Source organism: Vipera berus (assembly GCF_964194415.1).
Source record: "Vipera berus genome assembly, chromosome: 3".
NCBI lineage: Eukaryota > Metazoa > Chordata > Lepidosauria > Squamata > Viperidae > Vipera > Vipera berus.
Window position 1 is genome coordinate 10,314,494 of NC_138204.1, and position 26,004 is coordinate 10,340,497.

A 26,004-nucleotide genomic window follows, 5' to 3' on the forward strand; every position below is an offset into this window, starting at 1 on the left:
CAAGGTTGACTCAGCCTTCCATCCTTCCGAGGTCAGTAAAATGAGGACCCAGATTGTTGGGGGCAAGAGGCTGACTCTGTAAACCGCTTAGAGGGGCCTGTGAAACACTGTGAAGTGGTATATAAATCTAAGTGCTATGGCTATTGCTGTTACTATAACCACAATTGAGCCTAAAATTTCCATTACTAAGCAAGACAGTTGTTAAGCAAGTTTCACCCTGTCTTACCATCCACCTTTCCATCTTTTCAAGTGAATCATTGCAGTTGTAAGTGAGTAACAGGGTTGTTCAGTGAATCTTGCTTCCCTGTTCTGTACCAGCCTGCTACCGGCCCTGCAGAAAAGGCAGGGACAACCCCTTTTACAAGAAGGCAAGAGGCTGAAATTACGCCTGCCAAATTTATTGCTACAAAAACAAACAAGACACGAACCAAGAAACAGGAGCTTTAAGAAACAGGAACTATCCAAGCGGTTGCCTTCAGCAAACCAGCCCTCCCACACATTCTCCTTATATAGAGTTCAGGGCGTGGCTTCTCTCTGCCTCCTTCCGAGGAGCCCCATTGCCTTCCTCTGTTTACTCCTAATTGACTGCCTCCTGCGTCGGGCGTCCTTGAACAGGGCCAGCTGTGGGTCATCTTCATCCACGCTGTCAGGCTCACACAGCTGGGTCTCCGTGGTGACCAAGTGGGAGGGGCCTGGCTGAGGGCTCTCATCAGCAAGATCTTCAACCCCCTCAGCAAGGTCTTCAACACCCCCCTCCTCCTCCTCTGAGTCGTCCGACCCAACTGCCGAACCCACAGGCTGACCCTGAATCACAACATTCCCCATTGACTTTGCTTGTCAGAAGGTTGCAAAAGGTCCCAGTGACCCTGGGACACTGACAGCCATCATAAATATGAATCAGTCGCCAAGCATCCATATTTTGATCATGTGACCGTAGGAATGCTGCAATGACCGTAAGTGTGAAAAACAGTCATAGGTCACTTTCTTCAGTGCCATTGTAACTTTGAACATTCACTAAATGAAAGATTGTAAGTCAAGGACTACCCCTATTTGTTTTAGCTAGTGTAGTCCGTTCATGTCAACTTAAAGTAGGGGAGAAGAGAATCTCTGATTTCTTGTCTCATAGGGGAAACTCTTTGTAATATATTGTCTGCTTTGACTCCGTGAGCTTGTTGGTATTAATGAGCCGTGGCGGCACAGTGGTTAGAGTGCAGTATTGCAGGCTGACTCTGCCCACTGCCAGCAGTTCGATCCTGACCTGCTCAAGGTTGACTCAGCCTTCCATCCTTCCGAGGTCGGTAAAATGAGGACCCAGATTGTTGGGGACAATATGCTGACTCTGTAAACCACTTAGAGAGGGTTGTAAACCACTGTGAATCGGTACGTAAGTGCCATTGTTATTCTGTAGAGGCTCTTGGCTTCTGTCATTACGGTCCTAAATGTTTAATCTCCCCTCCCGCAGCTTGCCAGTGCTCAGGCCCTGGATTCTACGAAGGCACCTGCGACAACGAAACTGGACACTGTCTGTGCCGAATTGGGTTTCAAGGCTATTTATGCAACCAATGTGCTCCTGGCTATTTCAATTACCCGCTGTGTCAACGTGAGTTGTCCGTTATGGAAGAGTAACTATGGACCGTTGGCTCATAGGTGTTACGCCAATCAGGAATAAACAGTGAAGTCAAATACAGGTAGTCCTTGACTTATGATCACAGGAGTCCAGAATTATGACCTAAGTCATTGTGGTCATTAAGTGAGGCGCCTGATTTTTTTTTGGAAAACCATGTCCTTCTGAGGGATCACGAGCAAGGCACCCACTTCCACAGTGGTGAAAGGCAGCCTCTGTAGGAAGGCCACGCATCGCAGTAGTTACCTTGAGGTAAAATGGGTGGTCCATAAATTGCATAAACGAACAAATAAACAATGCACATTTTTCAGTACAGTATATGGCAGTGATGGCGAACCTTTTAGAGACCGAGTGCCCAAAAACTGCCCCAACCCCCTGACCCACCCCCGCTCTGTCCCACCCCCACCCGTCTGCAGGGCCACCGATCGCCTGCACGGCCCACCGCAGGAGATCACCCAGGCATCCCTGCAATGCCATGGTGGCCATGCCCTCCTCCCACGCCCCGCAGCATCATCTGTGCGTGATGGGGCGTGAGGGCGGAGTCTTGTCCCTGCTGCCCAGCTGCCATGTTCTTGGCTGCGCTGCTCCGTGTGGGCCGCGCCTATGGGCGACTCTCCGGGGAGCTGCTGGTGAGGAGGGGGCCGGGGAGGAGGTGGGGCTGGAGCGACGGCGCGGGGGCCCACAGAGTGGGCTCTGAGTGCCGTCTCTGGCATGCCTGCCATAGGTTCGCCACCACTGGTATATGGCGATGGGTGTAAAATCTTATTTTGGTTGTCTTGTTGGCTCTTTGTTGACAAGAATCCCAGTCACTTAACTTCATGAGCCTTCAGACTCGTTTTGACCAGCTCTGAGCTTCTGGGTTAAGTTTCTCATTAAGGTCATGAGGTTTTAAACCTAAAATCTTTTTCTTTTTTTTCTGTTAAAGTTTGTGGCTGCAGTTCTATTGGGACCTTGCCCGAAGGTTGCGACGCTTCTGGAAAATGCTACTGCAGACCTGAATATGGTGGACTTCATTGTGATCAGTGCAGTTTTGGATACCATTCTTACCCTCACTGCCAAGGTATATCAGTGTGAGAAAGGATTCATAGAAAAGATCCATTGCAGGTAGTCCTCAATTTATGACCACTTCTTTAGTGACCTTTTGAAGTTACGACAGCGCTGAAAAAATAATAACTTAAACCGCCACAGCGTCCCGCTGGTCGCATAATTGCAATTTGGACACTTGGCAACTGAATCATATTTATGACGGTCGCAGTGTCCCAGGGTCATGTGATCCCCTTTTGCGACCTTCTGACAAGCAAAGTCAGCGGGGAAGCCAGATTCACTTAAGCGTTGCAACTTAACAATTGCAGTGATTCTCTTAACAAGTTGTAAAATGAGGCAAAAAAAAATCACTTAACAGCTGTCCTGCTTAGCGACAGAAATTTAGGGCTCAATAGTGGTCATAAGTCGAGCGGCTAACTGTATCATCCCCACCTCCTGCTTATAGGGAAACTTCCCAGTTGTATCGTAATAATAATAATAATAATAATAATAATAATAATAATAATAATAATAATAATAATAATAATAATAATAATAATAATAAGAAGAAGAAGAAGAAGAAGAAGAAGAAGAAGAAGAAGAAGAAGAAGAAGAAGAAGAAGAAGAAGAAGAAGAAGTTGTTGTTGGAAGGGACCTTGGAGGTCATCTAGTCCAGTGTTTTTCAACCTTTTTTGGGCAAAGGCACACTTGTTTCATGAAAAAAATCACGAGGCACTCCACCGTTTTCCGCACCGTTGGGCCTCCCCACGGTCGCTACACGAACGGTCGTAAGTTGAGGATGGCCTGTGTTCTCAAGGGGTTGGACTAGATGACCTCCAAGGTCCCTTCCAACCTATCATTATTATTATTATTATTATTATTATTATTATTATTATTATTATTATTATTATTATTAGCCTCTTTATTTTATTTTATTTTGGGGCTTTTGTTTGTTTGTTTTTGCTGTGAAGGAAAAGGAAAGCTTGCATTTCTTTTTAATTTATCTTTCTGTATTTTCTTTTTTCTCTTCTTTTCTTTCTTCCTTCCTTCCTTCCCTCTCTTTTCTTTCTTTATCTTCCTTCCTTCCTTTCTCTCTCCCACTTTCTTTCCCTCCCTCTCTCAATTTCTTGCTTTCTACTTGTTGTGGAAATTGGAAGCTACTTGCATTTCTTTTTAATTTTTCTTTCTGCATTTTTCTCCTTCATTTATTTTTCTTTCTCTTTCTTTCTTTCTTTCTTTCCTTCTTTCTTTCTTTTCTCTTTCTTTCTTTCTCTTTCTTTTCTCTTTCTTTCTTCCTTTCTTTCCTGCCTTTCTCTCTCCCACTTTCTTTCCCTCCCTCTCTCAATTTCTTGCTTTCTACTTGTTGTGGAAACTGGAAGCTACTTGCATTTCTTTTTAATTTTTCTTCCTGCTTTTTTTCCTTCCTTCCTTCCTCCCCTCCTCTCTCTCTCTCTTTCACATTGAAGCATTCCAGCTGCCATGGGTCCCGGCGCCTCGGCGCCCAGTAAAAATGCCGAACGGGCTCAGAAGGCGTTCCCAGGCACTCCGCCGCAGGCCCCAGGCGCCCCGTCGCTCGGAACGGCCCGGCCACTTTAGGTCCAGGTTCCCCGCCGCCCGACTCATTTCGGCGGCCTCAGAAACGTTGCCGCCGCCGCGGGTCAGGCCCAGCGGACCCGGACCGGCACACCAACATCTCCCGCGGCCTCTGCAAGTTGTTACGGCACCGGGAACTCCCGGTGCCCAGCCGAGGCCGTGCAACAGGCAACAGCCTCCTCAGGGCTCAGCCAGCCAGAACTCACCCTCCCGTCTAGCTCAGCCCGTTCGGTAAAAATGCCGAACGGGCTCAGAAGGCGTTCCTAGGCACTCCGCCGCAGGCCCCAGGCGCCCCGTCGCTCGGAACGGCCTGGCCACTTTAGGTCCAGGTTCCCCGCCGCCCAACTCATCTTCGGCGGCCTCAGAAACGTTGCCGCCGCCGCGGGTCAGGCCCGGCGGACCCGGATCGGCGGACCCGGACCGGCACACCAACATCTCCCGCGGCCTCTGCAAGTTGTTACGGCACCGGGAACTCCCGGTGCCCAGCCGAGGCCGTGCAACAGGCAACAGCCTCCTCAGGGCTCAGCCAGCCAGAACTCACCCTCCCGTCTAGCTCAGCCGCGGGCCACGGCCATCTTCTCCGGAGGGAGGTAAAAAAAAAAAAATTCACACGGCACACCAGGCAACAGCTCGCGGCACACTAGTGTGCCGCGGAACAGCAGTTGAAAAACACTGATCTAGTCCAACCCCCTGCTCAGGCAGGAAACCCTATACCATTTCAGACAAATGGCTGTCCAGTCTTTTCTTAAAAACTTACAGTGTTGGAGCATTCACAGCTTCTGGAGGCAGGTTGTTCCACTGGTTAATTGTTCTAACATTACAATCCCTTTGTGAAGTGGGATGGGTTGACAGAGATTGATTGGTCCAAAACGTCTCTGGAGATTCTCAGCCATCCAGGCCATGGTTGTCCTAAAGGTGATTTTCAGGAAGCAACTGGACTTTCTTGCTTTTCTTTGAAGACGTTTCGCTTCTCATCCAGGAAGCTACTTCAGCTCTGACTGGATGTTGGGAAGGATTTATATTCCTTGCAGCCAACTGGTCATTTGCATTCTTTTAGAGAGTTTGTTGAGGCCATTTGGAGGTTTTCTGTATCCTCAGGGTCACCTGAATAGAAGGCTCCACACCCATTTGCACTAATCAGGTGACCCTGAGGACACAGACAAACCTCCAAGTGGCCTCAACAACTCTCTGAAAGAAGGCAAATGACCAGCTGCCTGCAAGGAATATAAATCCTTCCATTCCCCACCATCCAGTCAGAGCTGAAGAAGCTTCTTGGATGAGAAGCGAAACGTCTTCAAAGAAAAACAAGAAAGTCCAGTTGCCTCCTGAAAAATCACCTTTGGGACATCTGTCTAAACCAGAGGTCCCCAACCTTAAGGAGAGAGATGTTTTTCTGTGGACCGGAGGGGGCGTGGTTTTGTGTGCTACCTGCATCCTGTGGATTGGGCTTTCCTTGTTTGTGCGGACAGGTTGCTCGCATCCCTCAGCCCGGTGCTGGTCCACGGACCAGGGGTTGGGGACCCTTGGTCTAATCCCATCCCATGTGCTCCATAGATCAGTAGATGGCTGTCCTTAGTTTTCTTATATTGCGTGGTTTAGTCTAGAGACACAAAACAAAACTTGGGTACTGTCATTATTTAATTCTCCTTCCCAGCATGTATTTATGTGCCTTCCTCTTGCAGGTTGTTCATGTGACCTTCGGGGCTCGGTGGACGGCAATTGCAACTCCATTGGTCAATGCAACTGCCATTCAAATTATGTCGGTCAAAGGTGCAGCCTATGTGCCCCAGGCTTCTATGGGTTCCCTTCTTGCACAGGTGAGATATTTGTCCATTTTAGCCTGCTTTGGGATGTAGAGGATGCAACTTGTTCCATATTGCAAAGTTCTGCGCTGCTACACTAAGTTTTCATTAATTACATTTATCCTGATCCCATTGCTTTACTCCTTGTTTGATTGTCTGAACTGCAAATCTGCTACACTCTTAAAGAGAAGATAGTTTAAGATAATCATAATTTATATAAAGGGTATGAAAAACAACAAAGCTTGCTGATAGCTATAAAATCAGGAACATTTATGGCAGGGGCCTTCAAACTTGGCCCTTTTATGATTTGTGGACTTCAACTCCCAGAATTCCTCAGCCAGGCTGGCTGAGGAATTCTGGGACTTGAAGTTCACAAGTCATAAAAGGGACAAGTTTGAAGACCCCTGATTTATGGGGAGCAGCCTTTATAGAAGCCTGCCTATTTAGGAAATGCAACCATTGAGCTTATAAACGTAAATACAGATAGTCCTCAATTTACGACTGCTATTGAGCCAAAAATGTCCATTGCTAAGCAAGACAGTTCCCTAAGTGAGTTGTGCCTTTTCTGCCACGGTTGTTAAGAGAATCACTGCAGTCATTAAGTGAATCGTGGGGTCGTTGAGCGAATTTGCCTTCCCCCATTGATTTTGTTGTCAGAAGGCAGTGGTGTAGGAGACAAAAGGTGATCACGTGACTGCAGGAGAGTGCAACTATCATAAATAACATGCCAGTTGCCAAGTGTCTGAATTTTGATCATATGGGATGCTGCCTATTTATTTTATTATTTATTTATTTATTATTTAAATTTATATACCGCCCTATTCCCGTAGGACTCAGGGCGGTTTACAGGGAAATTTAATTTTAAATTAAATTTAAATTTAAATGTCATGGTTTGATAAGGCAATCAAGATGATCAGTTAGAAAAGAAGCTTTATATCAGTGTGGTTATTATTTGCAGAAATATTAGAAAAATGTCTATATTTAATTGTTATTTATCTAAATAATAAGAATTGTATTAATTCAAGGCTGGCAAAAGGGAACATTTTTGGAAGAAGAGAACATCAGGCAAAGCTATTAAGTGGACTGTAGAATTATAGAAACTAATTGTTATTGATTGTTTTTTAAATATAAACCCAGACAACACAATCTTTACCAAATATTAAGGTGATTGTGTAAAAAAAATTAATAAAACACACACACACATTATTTATTTATATATATATATAAATAACACACAGAGTATGTATGTATGTATGTGTATGTGTATGTATATGTATATGTATATGTATATATATAAAGAAAGCTTAGCTCTCAACCCCCAAGATATTAAATTCTGTTTATTTTCCCAAAAAAAGTCATTTGTTCATTGTAAAGCACATAACTTTGGGATGAAGTAGCCCTGAATCAGATGATAACTCCTAATTCTTTTTTTGTATGGAAAATCCGAACCATGGACAGTGGGCTGAGCATTAGAAGAAAGGGAAAGAGTGAATGTGTACAGATAGTCCTTGACTTACGAACACGGTTGTGCCCAAAATTTCCATTGCTAAGCAGGACAATTGCTAAGTGACATTTTATGATCTTTCTTGCCCAACTTGTTAAGTGAATCCCTTCAATGATCCCTGTCAAGTGGATCATTGCACTTGTTAAGGTAGTAATGCAGTGGTTAATTGAATGTGACTTCCCTGTTTACTAGTCAGAAGGTTGCAAAAGCTGGTCACACAACCCCAGGACACCTCAACCATTATAAATACATGTCAGGTGCCAAGCATCCAAATTTTGACCGTGTGTCCAGGGGATGCTACAACAGTCATAAGTGTGAAAAACGGTCATAAGTCACTTTTTTTCCAGTGCCGTTGTAACTTCAAATGCTCACTAAATAAATGGCTGTGCGTTGAGGATGTTTTATCAGAATAATATCTGGATAAGCCGTGGTGGTGCTGTGGTTAGAATGCAGCATTGCAGCCTGATTCTGCCCATTGCAGGAGTTCGATCCTGACCAGCTCAAGGTTGACTCAGCCTTCCCTCCTTCCGAGGTCGGTAAAATGAGGATCCAGCTCGTGGGGGGCAATATGCAGATTCTGTAAACCGCTTAGAGAGGGCTCTAAAGCACTATGAAGCAGTATATAAATCTAAGTGCTATTCCTATAATATGCATACCTTGCTATCTTTTTAACAGGATCAAAATAAATGCAGCGATTGACAAAATCTTTGCAAGTTCATCCCTGCTTTCTGTGGGTTTTGCAATTGCTTGCAAAATGATGTGATTAATTTTTTTTTAAATTCCATTTATATCCCACCCTTCTCCGAAGACTGATCTTTTTGCATTTTTTTTCCAGCTTGTCTTTGTTCCATAGAAGGCTCTCTTTATGACACCTGCAATCAAGAAACAGGGCAGTGTACTTGCCGTCCTAGAGTAAGCGGGCTGCGTTGTGATGCCTGCATTCCCGGGGCCTATGGATTCCCAGACTGTCAAAGTAATCAGAATGTTTCATATATTTGGCACTGCTGGGGTTGAATCTTGTTTCAAGATTCAGGGTTAATCTAAATATTGGCTTATTGCAATACTTATTATTATACCAGGAAGCATTGCTAACCTTATTTTTTAAATGGATTTATTCATAGTCTTTACTGGTATTTCTCAGCTGGCTGGTGAATTCTGGGAGTTGAAGTCCACCCATCTTCTAGCTGGCATGCTGGCTGGGGAATTCTGGGAGTTGAAGTCCACCCATCTTCTAGTTGAGAAACACTGTTCTACAGTGCTGAAATTAAAAACCACATAAAATTCTCACTTTGCTGGCTGAGCACTTTATTCAATAGTTGTGGAACATAGTGAAGTTTTTGCTTTTTGCATTACTTTGATGTGATTTCTTCTTTATCCTTGAAGCCACTTTTCTTCTTGGCGGCTAAAGTAAACCATTAGTTATTCTGCCAAATCCTTGGCAATAAATAGCTCGTGTACCTTTCCAGGAACAGTGTGTTATGGATATTTATTTATTTATTCCTCATGTCTTCTCTGATCTGTGCTTGTTTGTTTCAGTGGGATCTTGCAACCCTGCTGGCCTAGTACATGAAGACCATTCTCTACCTGAGGTATGTTTCATGAATACTGAAGTGAGCGTGGATACTTGCTTATTCATACCTTATTAAATTACTTGCCCTGAGGGTTGGATGCCAAGTGAACCTCAGATAGGTTTCCTCTTTTGTGGACTCTTTCAACAGTCCAAAATTCAAGCAAAGGCAAATATTCATTGCAGGTTCACAAACGATAGAAATGCAATCTTTTCTTACACTTACACTCACTTCGCAGTGATTGAAGTGAGGAAACAGATGATGGATAAGAGACGATGGTTGTACTGGGTTTATGAGAGAATAGAAGCCACGTGTAAAGTTTCCACAAGTTAAATACAACAATAGATGGTTACCAAAGAGCTTGGAGGTTTAGCTTCATGGCTGGGATATCTGTTAACAAAAAAGATAATAGTAGATAGGTGGTAGGTCAAATTGGTTGAAATTGATAATACATTTCTACATTTATGATATTTTGAGCAATTTTGCAAATATAAGTGTAGAACTTTATAGATTGCTGACCTATTTTTCAAGTGGGGGGAAACATTTCTTGTCAACTGAAATATATTTCTCAGTGTTGAACTGCAAAAGGACATTTTGTGTGTACGCTTGATATTTTGTTCTATACACTTCTTTGTCATTCTTTGTTTCTGTTTTTGTATTTTTCCCCCCTTGATCTTATATTTTAACTTTAGAAAGAAAGAAAAAATTCATACAAAAAAAAAACACAAACAAAAACTCCCCGAAGGAAACCGATGCTGTACCTTGTCAGGGTTTCTTGTCCACCAGCACCGCCATCTGTGGTCAGTTCCTAACTGTGGAGTCATTACTTTTCATTCAACCCTTATACATTGCACATTAGAGTCCAAATTCATATCGCGTAACCCAGAGGATAAATGTAATATAAGGCCGTACCTTTCCTCCTATCCAATGCTACCGTTGTTTTGGCCTGATTCTTTGATAGAGCCTTCCAGTTCTAGAAGATTCTCTCTCATCCACCTCTCCCTTTTGTTCCCCAGGGCTCCTGTGAATGTCGGGCCTTTGTGGAAGGAGAAGCTTGTGATAAATGCAAGCCCCTGTATTGGAACCTGACTCCAGACAATCCATTTGGATGCATGAGTAAGAAATGTCCCTTGTTTTTATGGATTAGGTTCAGGATAGCAGGCCCCCTTGCTCCCACCTTCTGACAGGTGAACGTACCTGCATCCATGTCCGTATTGTCCCAAAGGTGTTTTTTTCAAAAGGGAATTGGACTTTCTTGGTTTTCCTTGAAGATGTTTCGCTTCTCATCCCAGAAGCTTCATCAGTTCTGATTGGATGTTGGGCGGAGGGAATGGAAGGATTACATTCTTTTGCAGTCATCTGGTCATTAGTACTTTCTCTGAGAGCTCTTGAGGGTGCTAATGACCAGATGACTGCAAAGGAATATAATCCATTCCCCACCCTCACCATTCAGTCAGAACTGAAGAAGTTTCTTGAATGAGAAGTAAAATGTCTTCAAGGAATAAAAAAAACCAAGAAAGTCCCATTGGTTTTGGAAAAAGCGCATTTGGGATTACCGGCAAGTGAGAACAGGAGTTAGATCTCTGACTCCAGATTTCCAGAAAATGTCAGTCTGGTTGAAATCTCCCAATGTCATTATTGGGTGCCTCTTTGAAAGGCAAGGCCACCTGAGTCCAAAAGGTCTCATCCATATCTTTTCCCTGTCTATGCAGTCTCCAATAAATTCCCGTACAGGTAGTCCTCAGAATTTATGACTGGTCGCTTAGCGACCGTTTGAGGTTGTGATGGATTTGAAAAGGGGACTTACCATCCAGTTCTGAAGTTCCAACAGTTGGGCCCCTTCCGCAGATGCATGACTGAATTTTGACCGCTTAGCAACATAGCCACATTGGTGGCTGTTTGCAGCATCCTATGGGTCACATGACTACGTTTTTACGACGGTTTTGCCAAAACCCGGCATTTTCATTTTGGGGGCACGATTGACCTACTGCAAACTGTGGGTTTGCTTTACAATCTTTATATTTGCTTTATGACTGCCACGGAAAGGATAATAAAATTGGGTCAATCGTATGAGTGACTCATTATACGACTGTAATGACCTGGAAGCATAATGGGCAGGCTCTATTATGGTTGTACGTTGAGGACAACCTGTAACGTAATCATGTTTGCTTTAATCTTCTTTTTCACTTTATCCAAATGCTCTTTGTAGAATTTCCATGATCTGATTTCTAGAAAGGCATACATGTTTGCTTTACGTCCAACACAGCCCTTCCTCTTTTTTCTGTTGAGTCTGTACCTTTTAAAAAGGGGTATACAGGTAGTCCTCCACTTACAACCACAATTGTACCCAACATTTGTGTTGCTAAGCAAGACAGTTGTTGGGTTTTACCCCATTTTACGACCTTCCTTGACACAGTTGGCAAGTGAATCACTGCAGTTGTTAAATTAGTTACGTGGTTGTTAAGTAAATCTGGCTTCCCCATTGACTTTGTTTGACAGAAGGTCGCAAAAGGGGATCACATGACCCTGGGACACTGCGACCGTCATAAATATGAGTCATTTGCCAAGCGTCTGGATTTTGAACACATGATCATTGGGATGCTGCAGTGGTCATAAGTGTTAAAAAAGACCAATAGTCAGTTTTTTTCACTGCTGTGGGAACTTCAGATGATCCCTAAATAAATTGTTGTTAAGTCAAAGACAACAGCATCCCAAGGCTGCATCCCAGTCAGATAATTGATGCAGAGCGATACATGGAAGTACAAAGCCATAATTGGCATTGATTTCGCGATGGGTTCAAGTACCACACTTAAGCCATAACGTCTGTTTTTATTCAGTTAATTTATTTAAGGAATTTATTTGGCTGCCAGTCACTCTGAGTGGTGCAAAAGAAATGAAAACCAAGCAATCATAACATCAAACAACTAAGCTCTATTGTATAATAGACATGTATAACCAAATCTTATATTAGTTAAGCTGCGGCAGTTTAGCATTTATGGGTCATGGCTTAATCCATGTGTTGTAAGAAATGTTACTATGGTATCTTCCAGAAACAGGCTCTCCACTTGTGCTTTTCTGTTTTCCTTCAGGCTGCCAATGCAATACCATAGGAACAATGGCAGGCGTTGCTGAATGCCAACAGGTAGGTTTTGCAGTAGATCTTATTCTAGCCTCCTTCAATTTAAGGTCCTTCCACCCCCATTCTTCCCTTTCGACTTCTCTTGGGGAATTATGGGAGTCGTAGTATAATAAAACTGGAGACTGGAAAAAGCTGCCATAAGTTAAGTCATGTCTTTCTAATAGCCTGAAGAGTGGTTTATAAATAATAAATAATAATAAACCTTTATTGTCAAAGTACAACATGTGTACATTGAGATTAGCTGAGCCTCCCCCTGTGCTCCCTCCCCCCCAACACACAGTGACAACAAACCCTCCATCCTACCACACCTTGTGAACCAACTACACCACACACCGGCCTCCCAAGTCAATTCTGCATAAGTTCACAGAGATTATATCCCATTCAAAAGCCTAACAGCCCACGGATAAAAGCTATTTTTCAGCCTGTTGGTAGGGCTGGCTATACTCCTATATCTCCTACCGGATGGTAGTAGAGTAAAGAGATACCGTCCAGGGTGTGAGTCATCCCTGAGAATTTTCCTCATTCTTCCAAGGCAACGAGCCCTGGTGATGTCATCCAGTGGTGTCAGGGGACAGCCCACAATGTCTTGTGCTGTGCTCACTACCCTCTGTAATACTTTCCTGTCCGCGGCTGTCAGACCAGCATACCAAACCACAATACCATATGAGAGGACACTCTCTATAGTAGACTGGTAAAAGAGGGTCATAAGCCGTTGTTCTACCCTGTTCTTCCACAAGACCCTAAGAAATTGAAGCCTCTGTTGGGCCTTTCTAGCCACCTGGGTTGTGTTAACTATCCAGGTCAGATCTTCGCAGAGGTAGACTCCCAGAAATTTAAAGGAGGAAACTCTCTCCACACAGTCCTCCCTGATGTAAAGTGGGGCAGGTTCCTCCTTTTTTCTCCGGAAGTCTAACACCATCTCTTTCGTCTTGCCGATGTTTAGGTGCAAGTTGTTGTTACTACACCATATGGATAGTTTTAGTACCTCCGCCCTGTATGCTGTCTCATCCCCACCTGTAATAAGACCCACCACAGTCGTATCATCTGCGAACTTGATTATCGCAGCGGATGGGTCAGATGATACACAGTCATATGTGTATAAAGAGTACAGGTAGGGGCTAAGCACGCAGCCCTGTGGTGAGCCGGTGCAAAGCTTCAGGGAGGTGGACAAAGCAGACCCGACCCTCACTGTTTGTAACCGGTCCCTAAGAAAGTCTTGAATCCAATTTCAGATGGCGGGGGAGAATTTCAAGTCAGCTTCTCGATGAGAATGCTCGGCAAAATGGTGTTGAAAGCTGAGCTGTAGTCAACAAAAAGCATCCTGACATAACTTCCAGGTTTCTCGAGATGACTTGCTACAGAGTATAAAACAGTAGCTATGGCATCGTCTGTCGACCTATTTCCCCTTTATGTTTTTCCCAATTTTTTAGCCGGGTGAATCAACATATGTTGACAAGTAACATTTCTTAATATCAATACAGTCATCTATATGCCACTGAAACTTTTGTGTCTGTCTGTTTGTATTCTTCAATTGGACAAACTGGTACATTATAAGGCAGGGGTCTTCAAACTTGGCAACTTTAGGACTTGTGTACTTCAACTCCCAGAATTCCTTAGTCAGCCAGGGCTGGCTGAGGAATTCTGGGAGTTGAAGTACACAAGTCTTAAAGTTGCCAAGTCTGAAGACCCCTGTTATAAGGCAACAGTTATTGAAACCAAGGGCTTCCAATGGGCTAGCTTATAGAATGCAGGGACCCATTATTTCTTCTGGGAATAAAATTTGGGAAAGTTGTGACCTCTTCAGCACTGCCCTGTTGCTTTTGCTACTTGATCGCCACTGCGGTCACGTGCTCTTCATGTCCAAAGCCGCCTGAGATTATCTAGTCCAGACCCTCTGCAATGTGCAGGAATATCAGTTAAACCATCCATGTAATCTGGCTGTCTTATCTTCCTGGAAAACCTTCATGTAAACTCCATGGCCTCAGTAGGCCCACCATTGAATAGACATTCCTATTAGAAAAGTTGCCTTTATATTTAAATGAAATCTAAGAAACTGCAACATATATCCATTATTTCTTGTCCTAGTTTCTTTCACCATGGAAAAACAGATCTTTAACATCTTCCCTGTGGCTTCCCTATACATACTTAAATATGGTACACTTTTACTTTTAGTACATTGGCACTCTTGTTATCAATAGATTTTATTTCCCTCATTTTGTCTTGCACTATTTCAGCTTTAAAATGCGGTGGGGTCGTAGATGGTAGTAAATATTGATTGATCATTCGATCCCATAAAATAGGCTTCCTTCAGTTTGCTGGATTCTTAAAAGGTTTCATAAATGTTACTATGTTTTTTCGGACAATGCTCTCAGCTATGAGGGTAGAAGAGACTCAACAATGCATCAGGCCTGTTGTAGCCTGTCAGTTTAGGCTTCTTTCTCATTCCTGTAGTCCATATACGATCAATCAATTAATTAATCAATCAATTTGTCTCTTAGGGTGATGGACACTGTTTCTGCAAGCCAAACATTTGCGGTCAAAAGTGTTCTACTTGTAGAGAAGGATACTTCAACCTGGAGAGTGGTAATTACTTTGGCTGTAAAGGTAACACCATTTTCTAACTTTTATAATGTTCTTAAATTAATAATGGGAAGAAGACAATAAGTTGTAGGTTCATCAGCCAGAACTGAGGAGAGCCATAGAAACCTAGAGTGAAAAGAGGGCATTTAAAGCATCTGATCCAGTGTTTCTCAAGCTTGTCAGCTTTAAGATGGGTGGACTTCACCTCCCAGAATTCCCCCGCCTGCAAGGCTGGTGGGGGATTTCTGGAAGTTGAAGTTTACCCATCTTAAAGCTGACAAGCTTGAGAAATGCTGATTTAATCAAACTTACTGCTCAATACAGAATCCGAATTAAAGCATCCACAACGGTTTTAGCTTCTTCCTGAATACATCCAGCAGAGAGCTGAATACTTTTAACTTCGACCTGAATATATCCAGCATATCATTTCTCTGGGTAATTGGTTTCGCTAACTAATTGCTCTTCAGGAAGCTATGTTTTTCCCCATTCAGTTGAAATTTCCTTCTGGTGACTTAAATCCATTAGTCCATACCCTGCATTCTGGAATGAAAGAACAGGTATGATGTGACATTATTTCAAGTATTTGAAGGGTTCCATCATATCTAAAAGGGACGCGGTGGCTCAGTGGGTTAGGACACTGAGCTTGTCGACCAGATGGTCGGCAGTTTGGCGGGTCGAATCCCGAGTGCCGCGTAACAGAGTGAGCGCCTGTTACTTGTCCCAGCTTCTGCCAACCTAGCAGTTCGAAAGCACATAAAAATGCAAGTAGAAAAATAGGGACCACTACGGTGGAAAGGTAACAGCGCTCCGTGCGCCTTTGGCGTCTAGTCATGCCGGCCACATGACCACGGAGACGTCCTCGGACAAGCACTGGCTCTGGCTTTGAAACGGAGATGAACACCGGCCTCTAGAGTCAGAAACGACTAGCACGCATGTGCGGGGGAACCTTTACCTTTATCATATCTAAAGTGGACACTCAATTCGTTCAGTGTGCCTTTGCAATTACAAACTAGGAGAGTCAGTTTGCTCTGGTGGCTAAGGCACCAGGCTAAAAAGCGGGAGACTATGGTTTCTAGTCCCTCCTTAGCCATGAAAGATATTGTGGTGATGTTAAGCCAGTCACACTCTCTCAGCCCAGCCCAGCCCACATGATCGTTGTTGTGGGGAAAATAGGAGAGTAAGCATTATTAGATATGTTTGCCTCCTTGAGTTGTTTATAAAAAAATATAAAGGTGGGCTATAACCAAAATAATAAAAAAACTAATTCTGATTCCTGTTCTCTGCTCATCCCTGTTACTTTTTTTTTGAGCCTTGATCCTGTAGGATCAGTGTACGATCCAATTATAACACTGAGAATGTTAGTTTTGTTCAGATAAAAGAAGGGCAGATACAAAACCTCTGTGTATGCCTGTCTAAACTGTTCGCCCTAAATCTCAAAAGAATAAAGGTAGAATTCAGCATACCACTCAGCATTGTATTAAGAGCCTGGTTATTAATGTGTAGACGCCCATGACATAGTGTACATCATAGAAAAAGCAGTTGCTGAGTTTGGCTGTGCATAGATCCAGGGTGAATTTTTGTTCCTTTATTCATTGATTTATCCATTCATTCAGCTTATATCCCACCTTTATTATTATTTTTTACAAATAACCAGGGTGGTAAACACATCTAAAACTCCTTCTTCCTCCTGTTTTCCTCACAATAACAACCCTGTGAGGTGGGCTGGGCTGAGAGAGAGGGACTGGCCCAAGGTCACCCAGCTGGCTTTCATGTCTAAGGCAGGACTCGAATTCACAATCTCCTAGCGATTGGTCTAAAGTCACCAGCTGCCTAATATGGGACTAGAACTCACCATCACCTGGTGACTAGTTCAAAATCACCAGCTAGCTTTCATGCTTAAGACAGGACTAGAACTCACAGTCTCCTAATTTCTAGCCTAGTGTAAGGTCCCCAAGCCCTGGTCCGTGGACTGGCACTGGGCCGCGGCTATGCCAGAAACCGGGCTGCCCAAACAAGCGAAGCCTCATCCACAGGATGCAGGCAGCCCGCGAAACCACGCCCCTTCCGGTCCACGGAAAAACCTTTCTCCGTGGAACTAGTTCCTGGTGCCCAAAAGGTTGAGGGACACTATAGACCAAACTGGTATAAACATCCCAAGTACTGTAAGAGGAAAACTTGCTTGCTGCTGTTGCTGATTAGATATCTAAGTTGTGTCCTTGGATGGTATGAATAGCTAATCTACAAGCACAGCTGGAAAACTTTTATTAGTGAGCAAGTGATAACAAGCATAGTATCCGGTAGTTCAGAAATGGAAAACGATAGAAACAACTCCAAACCAGGCTGGAGGTCAAGGTGAACATTTACTGCTTCCATCTCTTTGGGGGTCAGATGTTGACTTTTGTTACTTGGGACCAATTGTCAGCCGTGGAAGGTAATCGTGTGTGTCTTCTTGCAGGGTGCCAGTGTGACATTGGTGGATCCATTGGTCCTTTGTGTGAGGAGACGACTGGATCTTGCCAGTGCAGGCAGAATATCAGGGGACCTGCGTGCTCTGAGTAAGAAGCAGTTGCGATGGATCTATTGTAGGGCACAACAGGATGGCCGATTTCTAACTCTTTTGAGTATCGAGTCCATTATTATTATTTTATTATTTTATATGTGCGATAATGTCAATGAGCCACTAGGAAAATAGTCCTAAAGACAAGAGGCAGAACAAAAAGTTCTTCAAGCACTGCACTTTTCTTGTTGCTTTAATTTTAATATACTTCGTTGATCAGAATGCAAATGCAGGTAGTCCTCGGCTTACGACCAAAATCAAGCCCCCGATTTCTGTTATTAAGTGAGACATTTGCTTTGCCACAGTTGTTAAACGAATCCCTGTAGTTGTTAAGTCAGTAACACGGCTGTTAGGTGAATCTGGCTTCCCCATTGACTTTGCTGGTCAGAAAGTCGCAAAAGGTGATCATGTGACCTTGGGACACACAGCAATGGTCACTAATAGGAAACTGTTGCCAAGCATCTGAATTTTGATCCCATGATCACAGGGATGCTGGGAAGGTCACAAGTGTGAGAAACGATCATAAGTCACATTTTTTCAGTAACTTTGAACAGTCACTAAACAAATTGTTGTAAATCAAGAACTACCTGTAGATTTGAAGGCATTTGGGTGTGGGGGGAAATGGCAATGATTGAAAAGATCCTAAGCATGTGGCATTTGTCTACTTTGTGATGCAGAAAGGAAGCGTGTTCTTTAATATGTTCCTTAATTTTTATCTGCAGTCCTGCAAAAGGCTTTTATATCCCTGACCTTCACCACCTGAAATATGAGCTGGAAGAGGGAACCACACTGGATGGAAGGCCAGTTCGCTTTGGCTACAGTCCTCTGGAATTTGAGAATTTCAGTTGGAGAGGATATGCACAGATGTCTCCCATCCAGGTATTTGGGTGGATATGAAGGACAGTTCCCAGCATTAAAATTTTAGACATGGAAAGCACTTCTGCACGGGTAGTCCTCGACTTATGACCACAATGGAGCCTAAAATTGTTGTTGTTAAGTGAGGTTGGTTAAGTGAGTTTTGTCCCATGTTGTTACGATCTTTCTTGCCATGTTTGTTAAGTCAGTCATTGCAGTTGATAAGTTAGTAAGCCACTTGTTAAACGAACCTGGCTTCCCCATTGACATCATCATCATCATCATCATCATCATCATCATCATCATCATATAATAGACAAATTCGCCATTAGTCAGTTGCAAAAGGCGGCCTTACTAGGAACTGCTTCCATCCTGCAACGATATCTATAATACCATCAAACATCCACATCTGCCTATCCCAGGTTGACAGGTAGACACAAATGCCAAATCCAGTCTGAACATCTGGCTGACTGTGCAAATTATTATTATTATTATTATTATTATTATTATTATTATTATTATTAGGGAACGTTAGGATTTTAATGGGTTTTATATTGTGATTGTTTTAATTGGGCAATTATTTAATCCTTTTTTAAACTTTTGTATTTCTATTTATATGCCCTGTTCACCGCCCTGAGTCCTCCGGGATAAGGGCGGTATATAAATTTAATAAATAATAATAATTATTATTATTAGGAAGGGATCTTGGAGGTCATCTAGTCCAACCCCCTGCTCAGGCAGGAAACCCTATACCTTTGCTTGCTGGAAGGTTGCAAACGGGGATCACTTGACCTTGAGTCACTGTACCTATCATAAATATGAACCCGTTGCCAAGCATCTGAATTTTGATCACATGACCACGGGGATGCTGCCATGTTCGTAACTGTGAAAAACGGTCATCGGTCACTAAACAGAACTGTTATAAGTCGAGGATACGCATATAGCCCCAAAGGCAAAAGTTACGGGCTGACCACTATATGTAATTACAGCTCACCCTTCTGTACTCTACACCATATGTAAGAAAATAAAGTAATTTATGTAGGATTCCCATGGCTCTCATACAGAAATGCCTTATTTGCTGAAAACCTGAAATACAGGTAATCCTTGACTTACAACAGTTCGCTTAGTGACTTTTGAAGTTACAACGTCACTGAAAAATGTAACTGACGACCATTTTTCACACTTGCAACCATTGCAGCATCTCCAGGGTCACATGATCAAAATTTGGACGCTTGACAGCTGACTCAAATTTATGATGGTTGCTGTGTCCCGGGATCACGTGATTACCTTTTGCTAAGTTCTGATGAGCAAAGTCAGTGGGGAAGGCCAGATTCACTTAATAGCCGTCTTACTAACTTAACAACTGCAGTGATTCACTTATGGCAAGAAAGGTCGTAAGATGGGGCAAAACTTCCCAGGGGGAGGGCGTTCTCTGTGAGTGCGCCCGCCCTTTGGAATGAACTGCCAATGGAGCTTCGGACTGCCCCCGACCTTCGCTCGTTTCGCCGGGACTTAAAAACCTGGTTGTTTGAATTGTCTGGCCTGGACTGAGGGATTTTAAATTTTAAAGTATTTTAATTAAATCATATTAAATTATATTAAATTAATTTTAAAATTTTAATTTTTATTGTTATTATTGTGGGCTTGTACTAATTTAATTCCATTTTATTCTCTTTTTTGTACTGTTTTAACTGCCCTGTGAACCGCCCTGAGTCCTTCGGGAATAGGGCGGTATATAAATTCAATAAATAAATAAATAAATAAATAAATAAATAAATAAATAAATAAATAAATAAATAAACAAACAAATAAAACTCACTTAACCACTGTCTTGATTAGCAATAGAAATTTCGGTCTCAATTGTGGTCATAAGTCAAGGAGTACCTGTTATGTAGTTCACTGGCCGTTTTACTTCAAAGTTTGCAAGTCGAGGACTACCCTATATTTGATGGTGACTTTTAAAATCTCTCAGAAGTTTTCCAAAAGCACAAGGTAAACCGAAAGTAGATAGTTGCTCCTTATTGTTGCTTACTGGGGAAGGTCTTGGACAGCTTGGCATAGCCAACTCGGCGTAGCCAACTTGCCATGGGACAACTCACCGGAGGATAAGAGTTACACTAATGTCGAAGAAATGGTGGAATGGAATTGTTAAAAAAAGAAGGCAAAAGAAGGAACAAAATGAAATATGAACGGCAAGAATTAAAACAGTTTTTTAAATTAGTTTAAATACTTAATTTGTATACTGCCACTCTAATGGCAGAAAGTGAAGAAGAACTAAAGAGCCTCTTGTTGCGGGTGAAGAAGGAGAGTGCCAAACTTGGGTTGAAACTTAACATTAAGAAAACCAAGATCATGGCATCCGGCCCTCTCAATTCCTGGCAAATAGATGGGGAAGAAATGGAGGTAGTGACAGATTTTATTTTCCTGGGCTCCAGGATCACTGCAGATGGGGACTGTAGCCAAGACATTAAAAGACGCTTGCTCCTCAAGAGGAAAGCCGTGGCAAATCTAGACAGCACACTAAAAAGCAGAGACATCACCCTGTCAACAAAAGTGCATATAGTCAAGGCTATGGTCTTCCCAATTGCAATGTATGGCAGTGAAAGTTGGACCATAAGAAAGGCTGAGCACCAAAGAATTGAGGCCTTTGAACTATGGTGCTGGAGAAGACTCCTACGAGTCCCTTGGACTGCAAAGTGATCAAACCGGTCAGTCCTAGAGGAGATCAACCCTGACTGCTCTTTAGAAGGCCAGATCCTGAAGTTGAAACTCAAATCCTTCGGCCACCTAATGAGAAGGAAGGACTCACTGGAGAAGAGCCTAATGCTGGGAAAGGTTGAGGGCAAGAGAAGAAGGGGACGACAGAGAATGAGGTGGCTGGATGGAGTCACTGAAGCAGTAGGCATGAGCTTAAATGGACTCCAGAAGATGGTAGAGGACAGGAAGGCCTGGAGGAACATTGTCCATGGGGTCGCGATGGGTCGGACACGACTTTGCAGCCAGCAACAACAACAACAACTTAATTTGTTGAATTGTCTCACAGTGGGTTGTCCTGCCGTGAGTTGGCCACGGAGAATTGTCCCGCTGCAAGTTGGCCACAGCGAGCTGGCTGCACCGATTTGACCTGTTCTAAAATACCTTTAGAGTTAGACAAGGACAGCTGGATAACTTCCCTTAGGAGAGGCTATCTAGGCAGGAACTGTATCAGGAATCAACAGGGTTTATTTTAGAAAGACAACCCACCCAGGTCTCCTAAGAGGCAGCTCAACCCACATCCTCTTTCCCTACTCTTTGTTTATCTAACATCTCCCTGCTCCTCAAAAGAAAAGGAAGTCCTTCACTCTTCCTATGTAGCATGCAGCTTGCTTTTCGTCTGCTGAGGTTTGCTGGCATTTTTGCAAGCTTGAATTTATTTCTTTTGCAAGGCTGAATGACTGGGCACGTGGAGAGTGTAACCTCTGATGCCTTTGCTTTCTGGAGATGCGTTTCCTGCAAAGGTTGTGGAGTGTGTGTGGACTTGTGCTGTGTCCATGTAGTCCTTGACTTCCAATCATATAATAATAATAATAATAATAATAATAATAATAATAATAATAATAATAATAATAATAATAATAAGAAGAAGAAGAAGAAGAAGAAGAAGAAGAAGAAGAAGAAGAAGAAGAAGAAGAAGAAGAAGAAGAAGAAGAAGAAGAAGAAGAAGAAACCTTGGAGATCATCTAGTCCAACCCCCTGCTCAGGCAGGAAACCCTATACCATTTCAGACAAATGGCTGTCCAGTCTCTTCTTAAAAACTTCCAGTGTTGGAGCATTCACCACTTCTGGAGGCAGGTTGTTCCACTGGTTAATTGTTCTAACTGTCAGGAAGTTTCTCCTTAGTTCTAGGTTGCTTCTCTCCTTGACTAGTTTCCATCCGTTGCTTCTCGTCCTGCCTTCAGGCGCTTTGGAGAATAGCTTGACTCCCTCTTCTTTGTGGCAGCCCCTGAGATATTGGAACACTGCTATCATGTCACCCCTCACCCTTCTCTTTTAGTGACCAAAGTTACAATCTACTGAAACAAATTATTTATGACCGTTTTTTACACTGATGACCGTTGCAGCGTCCCTGTGGTCACTTGGTCAAAATTTCAGATGCTTGGCAACTGGCTCATATTTATGACGGTTTCAGTGATCAACTTTTGTGACCTTCTGATTTACTTAACAACCGTGCTACTGGCTTAACAGCTGCATTGATTCACGTAAGACCTATGGCAAGAAAGCTTGTGAAATGGGAGTTGAAGTCCACAAGTCTTAAAAGTTGCCAAGCTTGGACATCCCCGGCCTAGAGGATCATTCCAAAAATGTCCTGGTTCCAATAAATGAGACCAGTAGAAATAAGAACGCTGAGGCAATCGCTTTTCTCAAAGAACACTTTTAAGGGCTACATGATATCAGCACGAACAAAGGGGAAACCAAGATTGACAGTTCCCCCCCACACACACGCACACACAAAACAGGTTACAAAGTAAAAGTTGAACTCCCTACCCCCTTAGTGTGTCATAAATCACAATCCCCAATAAACACCTTTGGCGGGCTTCATAACGGTGGCTCCAGCCCGCCAAACATTTAGGCTGCTTGACCTTGGTTCCCACAAGCAAGTTATTGTTTTGACTGAACTATAAGAATGCATCTCCCGCCTCCCATTGCTGTGGCAACTGAAAAATGAAGAAACATGGCTGAATTCAGAGTGTTTGAAGGTTTGACATTCAAGCTGTCTTTTCTATAGTAGCCATCAAATAGCTCTGGAAAGTCCAGGAGCAGGTCCTGAAGCCACCGGTCCTCTTCAGTAGTTTATCTTCAGGGACACAGACCCATGAACTTCAGAGTCCCATTACAAAGCCCTTGAGAGAATAAACTTATCTTCCATTCTTTCAAGGACATTGAAATTCACCAGCAGTGTGTGTTGACTCTACAGGTAGTCCTCAATGTATGACCATAATGGAGCCTGCCCATTAGAAAATGGGTCAGTCGCAATGGTTCACTTATGGCAGGGGCCTTCAAACATGGCCACTTTAAGACTTGTGGACTCCAACTCCCAGAATTCCTCAGCCAGCCTGGCTGGCTGAGGAATTCTAGGAGTTGAAGTCCACAAATCTTAAAGTGGCCAAGTTTGAAGACCCCTGAGTTATGGGCACTGTTTTCCCAAAAACTGGGAGTATGTGCTGGTTCTCGGCAAATCATTATAAAATATGGTCACGTGACTGTGGGATGCTGCCAAAGGATGCAGAGACAGCCATGTTGAGTGCCTGAAATTCAGTCATGTGACCATTGAAGAGTCCTGAATGTCAGAACTTTGAATCTGTGTAGTAAGGCGCCATTTTTGAGTTTGTTGGGCAGATAGTCCTCAGCTTACAACCACAATTGAGCCCAAAATTGCTGTTGCTAAGAAGATAGCTGTGAAGTGAGTTCTGCCCCATTTTATGACCTTTCTTGCCACATTTGTTAAGTGAATCACTGCAGTGGTTAATTTAGGAACACCGTTGTTAAGTGAATCTGGCTTCCCCATTGACTTTGCTTGTCAGAAGGTTGCAAAAAGTGACCTTGGGACACTGCAACCGTCATAAATATGAGTCAGTTGCCAAGCATCCAAATTTTGATCCCATGACCATGGGGGATGCTGCAACAGTTGTAAATGTGAAAAACGGTCATAAATCACTTTTTTCAGTGCTGCTGTAATGTCGACCGGCCACTAAATGAACTGTTATAAATCAAGGACTACCTGTCACTTTGAACGATAGTTAGGTGACCAGTCGTAACTCAAGGACTGATTACGTATAGTTTGGTCCTGGTGTGCTTGACTTAAGAAGTCTTCTTTCAGCTTCTCTCCTATTCTCCTTCTTTGGGCCTTGAGGGCAAAGCATGTTTTCTTGGCAAGGCTGGGCGCTTCGTGGTGAACATTTCAGAGCGTTGGAAGGGACCTTGGAGGTCTTCTAGTCCAACCCCCTGCTCAGGAAGGAAGCCATACCCTTTCTGACAAATGGTTGTCCAATCTCCTCTTGAAAACGTCCAGTGTTGGAGCATTCACAACTTCTGGAGGCAAGTCGTTCCTCTGGTTAATTGTTCTAACTGTCAGGAAGTTTCTCCTTAATTCTAGGTTGCTTCTCTCCTTGGTTAGTTTCCATCCTTTGCTTCTTGTCCTGCCTTCAGGCGCTTTGGAGAATAGCTTGACTCCCTCTTCTTTGTGGCAGCCCCTGAGATACTGGAGCACTGCTGTCATGTCCCCCCTCGTCCTTCTCTTCATTAAACTAATTCCAGCAACCGTTCCTTACATGTTTGAGCCTCCAGTCCCCTAATCATCTTTGTTGCTCTTCTCTACACTCTTTCTAGAGTGTCAACATCTTTTTTTTACATTGTGGTGACCAACACTGGATGCCGTATTTCTCTTAAGAGCTGAACGGGGCTGTCTTAACTCTTTCTGGCTGCTTTGGCGTGCTGCTTTGGGGCCTAGGATCCTGGGAGCGCTGTGCTTCAGCTGGTGGCGGTAGAGGTTATTTAAGGTATGCTGTGCTTCTCTCCCCTTTCTCTCCCACCAGCCCAAGGCAGTGTGAAGTCCCCCTGACCTCTTCTGCCTCGTCTTCTGCTCCGCCAGCCAGGGGCCTGCAAATGGGAGGGTCTCAGTCCTTGAGGAAAGAAAGTTTAATATGTATGGCAACTGTAAGTCTGTTTTTCACTTCTAGACTAACGTCTTCCCACCCTCCACCGAGCCAGATTTTGTGTTTCTCTTGCAAAACGTCATTTCTCTCCTTCCTCTCTGAACCGTAGATTTTTGATCCCTCCTTTTACAGCAGTGGCAACTGAGGAGGGGAGGGCGACTAGAGAGGCAGAGAGATAGAAAAGGCAGAGCAAGGAGCGGACTCAGGGTGGCCTGGCAGTGATGTGTGGCTGGTGTGCTTTCTTGCCTTTGCAGAACAAAGTCAAAGTCACAATCCACGTAAGAGAAGGAGAGCTCTACCTCTTTCATGTTATCTTGAGATACATCAATTCAGGAAGTGCCACGGTACTGGGCAAAATCACAGCTTCCCAGCCACGAAAACGAGGTAAGGGGGACAGATTTCCTTCCATCTACAGGTAGTCGTTGACTTAAGACCGTTTGTTTAGCCGCTGTTCAGCATTACAGCGGCATTGAAAACAGTGGCTTGCCTCTGGTCCTCACACTCACCACCATCGCAGTATCCCTGTGGTCACCTGATCACAATTTGGGTGCTTGGCAACCAGCAGGTATTTATGACAGTTGCAGCATCCCGAGGAGGTCATGTGATCACCTTTTGCAATCTGCCCAGCAGGAGAAGCCGGAAAAAGGTTGCACATGCTCATGTGATGTCATGCTTAATGACCATAGCATCAAAAGGTCATAAAATTAGGTGCAGTTATCTGCTACCTCACTTAATGACCACCTTCCATAATAATGAATTTTCTAATCCCAGTTGTCATAAGTGGAGGACTGCCTCTTCCATCGTTGACGTTCATTTCCTGGAGAACTTGTTGAGTTTCGTGCTGCTTTTGACATTCTCAGGAACTGAGATTGAAATCCTGTTAGCTTTCATCCAGGAATATGTATCGTTGAAATCTGTGGATCCTTTGAGTAAACATGCACAAGATTGTGGGTTACTATCATCTCAGCCAGAATTATGTTTTCTAAAAGCAATTATTGCTGCACATAGATAGATAGATGATAGATAGATAGATAGATAGATAGATAGATAGATAGATAGATAGATAG

At 43.4% G+C, this 26,004-nt stretch overlaps 1 protein-coding gene across 1 annotated transcript in view; it reads left to right on the forward strand.

Moving 5' to 3' along the window:
* LAMA5 (laminin subunit alpha 5) overlaps positions 1 to 26,004 on the forward strand; it is a 240,553-nt gene that overhangs the window by 109,466 nt on the left and 105,083 nt on the right. The window contains exons 13-23 of the mRNA XM_081322853.1: positions 1,463 to 1,600; positions 2,550 to 2,684; positions 5,923 to 6,057; positions 8,382 to 8,519; positions 9,083 to 9,135; positions 10,131 to 10,230; positions 12,204 to 12,256; positions 14,752 to 14,857; positions 17,289 to 17,388; positions 18,113 to 18,269; positions 25,192 to 25,321. Of these exons, the coding sequence (XP_081178979.1) occupies positions 1,463 to 1,600; positions 2,550 to 2,684; positions 5,923 to 6,057; positions 8,382 to 8,519; positions 9,083 to 9,135; positions 10,131 to 10,230; positions 12,204 to 12,256; positions 14,752 to 14,857; positions 17,289 to 17,388; positions 18,113 to 18,269; positions 25,192 to 25,321 (1,245 nt within the window). The remainder of the gene's footprint in view (positions 1 to 1,462; positions 1,601 to 2,549; positions 2,685 to 5,922; positions 6,058 to 8,381; positions 8,520 to 9,082; positions 9,136 to 10,130; positions 10,231 to 12,203; positions 12,257 to 14,751; positions 14,858 to 17,288; positions 17,389 to 18,112; positions 18,270 to 25,191; positions 25,322 to 26,004) is intronic.